The sequence below is a fragment of the Coptis chinensis genome, chromosome 2 (genome assembly GCF_015680905.1).
Source record: "Coptis chinensis isolate HL-2020 chromosome 2, ASM1568090v1, whole genome shotgun sequence".
NCBI lineage: Eukaryota > Viridiplantae > Streptophyta > Magnoliopsida > Ranunculales > Ranunculaceae > Coptis > Coptis chinensis.
In genome coordinates this window covers 42,779,042-42,785,394 of record NC_141457.1, presented here as the reverse complement: position 1 = coordinate 42,785,394, position 6,353 = coordinate 42,779,042, and the positions used below count along the sequence as shown (strand labels likewise).

The 6,353-nt window shown below is 39.6% G+C and overlaps 1 protein-coding gene across 1 annotated transcript; it reads left to right on the top strand.

The window, feature by feature from the left end:
• Positions 1-2,623: 2,623 nt before the first annotated feature.
• LOC147516111 (uncharacterized) lies at positions 2,624-5,157 on the top strand. Its single transcript, XM_086593167.1, has 5 exons — positions 2,624-2,951; positions 3,070-3,379; positions 4,113-4,224; positions 4,543-4,842; positions 4,951-5,157. Exons 1-5 carry the CDS (start codon positions 2,624-2,626, stop codon positions 5,155-5,157), a joined length of 1,257 nt encoding a protein of 418 aa, XP_086449293.1.
• The last annotated feature ends 1,196 nt before the right edge of the window (positions 5,158-6,353 follow it).

Below are 6,353 nucleotides of genomic sequence, written 5' to 3'. Positions count from 1 at the left end.
TAAATTTATGTTTTCTTAAACCTAGCCTCCATTAATAAATTCAAGTTCTTTATATTAATTCATTATGCTTTCTTGTTCTTATTATTCTATTAATGATAGTCTAATGAATCTTAGCTAAACCTCTATTAGAGGGGTTTGATGAAGCTTTGATGTGGAGTTTAGAATTATTGCTTTTTCAAGAGTTTCAATCTAGAGGTTAGTTTATTCACCATGAGAATGGGTTAAACTTCTTCTCATGCTAATTATTATTTGGTTAGAGATGCCATAAATAGTTAGGGATCAAATACTTAATCTTTATTGGTTATGGTTACAATAATCTACACTAGCATATTAGGAATAAATCTAGGTGAATATCAAATACCCCTAATCCCTTATTCCCATTTAAAATCTTCGTAGTAAATTGCCTTATTATTAACTAGACCATTAAATCTTCGTAATTAGTTATTTTTATCATATTAGTGAAATTACAATCCATTGCTCTCATTATATACGTAGAATTGTTAAAACCATTGAAACTGTTATGTCTGAACAACTAGGAGTGGAACGAAATTCTTACTCCACATATTGCATGATAAACAAGAGTAAAACTTCCATAGAATAAAATAAGAATAGTTTTCACTTTTGCCTAAGTTTAATTAGTTAAGTAGGAGTAAACTTCTATTTTTAGTATTATCAAATACCTTGGGTCATAGAGACAAAAGGCAAACATTCACGGTTTAAGCCAACAATGGGGACAGCTTTAGGAGAGACAGGTAGCAAGATTACTGAGAGTTCAACGGTGTCTCATATTTTCTTTCTTCTGCTGGTAAAATCTTCCACTGGATACAGTGGGAGTTCGCAGTTGGCAAAAACAAGTTTCCCTTTTGAAGTCAGTTCCCTCTGAGTTCGATGACATCGGTTCCATTTAGATTTAATAGTGATCGACACCAAGTAAGGTTTACAAGGTCTTCAGATGTTGGTGGAGTGGAAACATCAAGACAAGGAGAGCTCAGAAACAGTGTTTCATCCACCAGGGACTCATATGCTGATATAGCTTGAGGTAGGATGAAACAAACTGTGAACATCTCAAGTCTTCCACATCCAACGCGCAAAGGAGATAAACCGGCAATTAAAATCCCCCGAGCTACGGTGGAAAAAGGCATATAAGCTTGTAAGTTTGCACTAATCACTAGGCTGGAAGCTAAATCTCTGATCCTAGACACCATCAGATTGACAGTCAGCACTGATTGGGGATTGTCTACAACCTTCAAGCTTTCACCTTTGGGGAAAGGATACGTTTTGTTTAGATTCTCTAATGAGGAAGACTATAATAAAATTTTCTTTGGTGGTCCTTGGTATTTGCAGGGTCAACTAGTCAGATTCACTAAATGGACACCAAACTTTAATATCGAAACTCATCGACAAACATCTGCGTTTGTTTGGGTTAAGTTTCCAGGATTGCCGTTTGAGTACTGGGAAGTGGAAATACTCATGAGTATGGGACGAGGTCTTGGCTGCCCGATTCGAGTTGACCTGAACTCGCTGGAACGAATGAATGGATACTATGCCAGCGTTTTGGTTGATATCGACTTAGCCTCTCCAATCCCGGACCAAATATTTGTGGAAGTGCCTGAACTAGGGATTGAATTTTGGCAGAAAATCCAATTTGGATCGATTCCTAAGTTTTGTAACCACTGCAAGTGTGTAGGGCACTTAGTTGCTGAATGTAGGAATGCAGCAAAGGGAAAAGACTCAATGTTGCAAACTACTACAGAGAATGTAAACAAGGCACATGATAGAGTCAAAGAACAAGAAGAGCAGGATTTCAGGTGGATAGGAACAGAATGTCGAGGAGCCAAAAAAGGAGATTAAAGAGAAACAAGAGAGCATAGGAGTGGAGACCAAGGACGACACCAGCCACTAATAGCTCAGTACCTAAAACAAGCTATAGGCAATCACATACTGGGGAAACGCAGGCAGAGCAAGTGGAGGATGCTCAGAATGCTTCGAAAGTGAGTGTTGCAATTCTGGGGTCTGGCACCATGGATTCCTCTATGATTGTGTATGCTGGTCATCAGGAAAATAGAAGGGATAGAGAAGATCAAAGTCAGGAAGCAAATCCCGAGGAACCTCTTTATTCGGTCATGGAATTAAAAGATGGTAATATATACAATCTGGAATCAGAAAGATACCATCTCTTGACAGATGTACATGACACTGAGGACTCAGATATCTCGGAAGTCGAGACTGAGCATTTTCACGATCGTGTTCAGACTGATGAAGTGATAATGGCTGAACCTGGTACACCAATTGTAGAAATACCAACTGGTGTTACAACAAGATCGGGGAAACTATGTGGAAGGAGAGGACCTGATGTTAGTAAACAAAAGGAATCAAACTCAAGGAGTAACAATAGTGGCAAGAAGAGTAGGGGCAGACCTAAAGGCTCCAAAAACCGGAATCATCGATGATGACATCTATGTGCTTTTGGAATGTGAGAGGTGCAAATGAGGTTGCGAAAGCGAGAGAAATAAATAAGTTCAGAGTAGAGAAAAAAATTAATGTTTTTTGTTTGCTTGAAACCAAAGTCAGGCAAGAAAAATATGATCTCATCAGAAACACGTGTTGTCCCTTTTGGGAGCATATGAATAACTACAATAAAGATCATTCTGGCCGTATTTGGATATGCTGGGATCCTTACCTGATGGAAATTAATAAGATATCAGAATCTGATCAGTACATTCACTGCAAGGGGAGATTCAAACCTACTAACGAAGAGTTCTTTTTAACTGCAGTGTATGCCAGAAACACCAAAAATCTCTGGCAGAATTTATGGAGAGACTTAATTACCATTAAAAGTTTAGTGAACTTGCCTTGGTGTATAGCAGGAGATTTTAACAACATCACCAAAGTGGAAGAAAGAATGGGTGGAAGTCCAATGCACCCAAGAGAAGCGGAGGACTTTGTAGAATGTCTGCTCAAAATAGAACTATTCGATCTGAGATTCAACGGGTTTTTTTACACATGGAACAACAAGGTGAAGGGCAAAGGCAGAATCATGACCAAAATTGACCGATGTATGGTTAATAGTCTCTGGGAAGATGGGTTTGCAAATTCTGCCCCACATTGTTTCTGACCACTCGCCTATTATCCTCTTTTGGTATGATTCAGAGAGGAAGGCGACACCTTTTAGATTCAAGAATTCATGGCTTGAACAGCCACAGTTTCATTCCATTCTTAAAGAAGTGTGGCTGAGTCCTATTTTCTCCAACCCTATGTATGTTCTAATGCAAAAACTTAAGATTATGAAGGAGAGGATAAAGCCGTGGGCTAGGAATAATTTCTCAAATATCCATGGAAGAGTTCAACATGCCAGAGAGGAACTATATGACATTCAGAGGTAGCTCCAATCAAAGCCATTGGACCCTTACCTAGGACAGAAGGAACATGAAGCATTGCAGAGGTATGGTGAACTGGCAGGTATTGAAATCTCTGAAATCAAAAGCAAGCAAGATAGTGAATGGATGTTAGAAGGTGATAAATGTACAACTTTCTTCTTTAAATCCTTAGAAGAAAAGAAGGCCAGAATAGGGATATGGGTTCTCCAGAATTCTCAAGGGAATGCTATCACAGGACAAGCAGACATGACCAAAACTATCATCGAAAGTACTCTTGCTATCTTTCTTAATCGAGCGAGAGAGGAGATAAGCGAAGAGAACTTCTTGACCCGGTTGCAAGTCGAAATACCATCTCGATCACATGAATTCTATCATGGAAGTGGAGGTTACTGATGGATGAAGTAAAAATGCTCTCTTTGAGATGAAAGAAAATACTGACTCGAGGGCGGATGGGTTCACCCCCAATTTCTTTAAGAAATGCTGGGATGTAGTTGGTCATGATTTCTCTCTAGTTATTCTTAATGCTTTCAAAATTTGTAAATTCCCTAGAGGAATTAATGCCACTTTCTTATGTCTTATTCCTAAAGTCACCAACCCCACAAAAGTTGAAGACTTTAGGCCTATAGCCTTGTGTAATAGCATTTACAAATGTATTTCTAAGGTTATTGCAAATAAAATTAAGCTAGTTATTGATGATTTAGTTCAGACTAATCAATCAACTTTCATTCCTGGCAGATCCATTCAGGACAATATTTTGCTTTCTCATGAGCTGCTCCGAGGATATGATAGGAAGCACGACACACCTAGATGTACCATTAAGTTGGACATCCGGAAGGCATATGAAATGGTCAGTTGGGAGTCTATCAAGGCAATGATCAAGACCTTTGGATTTCCAGATAATATGTGTCAGTGGATTGACATGTGCATTTCATCCCCTTCCTATTCTGTCATGATTAATGGTGCGCCAGAAGGATATTTTAATGGATGCAGAGGAGTCAGACAAGGAGATCCCTAATCTCCATATTTATTTGTCCTCGTAATGGAGATTCTCAGTTGTGTGATTAAGGAAAAACTCAACAATTGACTTATTCAGTATCATTCCAAATGCAAGAAGGTGAAGCTATCTCATCTTGCCTTCGTTGATGATGTTCTTATGTTTTGCAAGGGAGAGATTGCATCCATACAAGCCATGAAAGAATGTCTGGAAATTTCCGGAAGTGCAACTGGGTTACAGATCAACAAGCACAAGACAACTCTTCTTATGGGAGGACTAAATGATCAAGAAGCGAGTGCTCTAGCCAACATTTTAGAGGTTGACTTGATCAAACCTCCAGTGAAATATCTAGGAATTCCTCTCATCTCTGCTCGATTGGGTATCAAGGAATGTCAACCTTTGGTCGAGAAGGTCACCCACAAGATTACCAACTGGAAATCAAGATTATTATCTCATGCAGGTAGATTACAGGTAATAAAGTCCATTATGCTATCTTTTCACATATATTGGGCAAGAACCTTCATTCTTCCCAAGACAATACTCGAGCAAGTGGAAAGTATTTGTGCAAAATTCCTTTAGACTGGCACAAATAATAGAAAAGGGCTGCACCAAGCGAGTTGGAGCACAGTTTGCCAAACAAAGGAAGAAGGTAGGCTGGGAGTTATGAATGTTCACAGATGGAATGTGGGTGCACATTGTGGGCTGATTTTCAAATTAGTCTCTAAAGAAGACACCATCTGGGTAGATTGGATTTGGAAACAACACATCAAAACCAACTACTTTTAGACTATGAAAGTACCAAGAGACTGTTCTTGGACGTGGCGAAGTATTTTGAACAATAGAACCACTGCCAAGAAATTTATCAAATACTCCATTGCAAAAGGGGAAGAAACGTTGTTATGGCAGAATGGGATTTTCCGCTGGACGCAAAGGTCAGTGTTATCATTTCTGATGGGGAGTGGACTGATGCAGTCACAAACCTTAAAGGAGGTTATTCAAGAGGTGGACATCAACAGACATCTCGCACAAGATCAGATAGTGTGGACGCTGCATCCGAGTGGGCAGTTTACTTCACACAGTGCGTATTAGGCCCTTTCAGCAGAGAAGGAAAAGAAAAAATGGCAAAAGCTGGTTTGGGGCAAGTGGGTTCTACCTAGACACTCTTTCTCTACATGGCAGCTGTTCTCTCAAAGTCTTCCTACACAGGACAGACTTGTGCAAAGGAAAATTCTCCAAACTTCAGCTTGCTACTTATGCAACAATAGTCGAGAATTCTTAGGACACTTATTCTTTGAATGTTCGTATTCCAAGGAAGTCATATCTAGAGTCAAACGCCTTCTCGGCATTATCACTGATAACAGAACAGCAAACAGAGAGTGGTCATCGATACTTCGCATATGCAAAGAGGAAGAGCTGGGAGAGATGTACAAGGTTTTTTTTTTCTACGCATCAGTTGCATACTTATGGAAGGAAAGGAACGATCGTAGATTCCAGCATGTAGCCAAGACAGCGCAAAACCTTTATGAGAAAATGGTAAGGGATACAAGGAACTATTTGCAAGTCTTAAGACCAGAAGTCAATAATTCGGCAAGAGTTAGGAATCTTTTTCAGAGACTTAACATTGACCCCAGATATAAGACACAAAAGCAAATAGAATGTGTGTGGAGGGCTCCAAATGATAATCGAGTGGAAGCCAATACCGATGGAGCAGTGAGTAGTAATGGAGCAGGACAAGGCGGGGTAATAAGAGACAAAGAGGGACAGGTGCTAGCGGAGTTCAGTGGCAGTGAAGGTTTGGCATCTGTGCTGTTTTAGGAAATCAAAGCTATCGACATATGCTTACACAGATGTATAGCAGAAGGCTACAAGGAAGTGGAGGTTGAGTCTGACTCATTGAGAGCTGTGAACGCAATCAACAAACTAGAGAAACCTCCTTGGTTATGCATGGACATGATTAAAGCTATAAATATGAAGAGATCTAA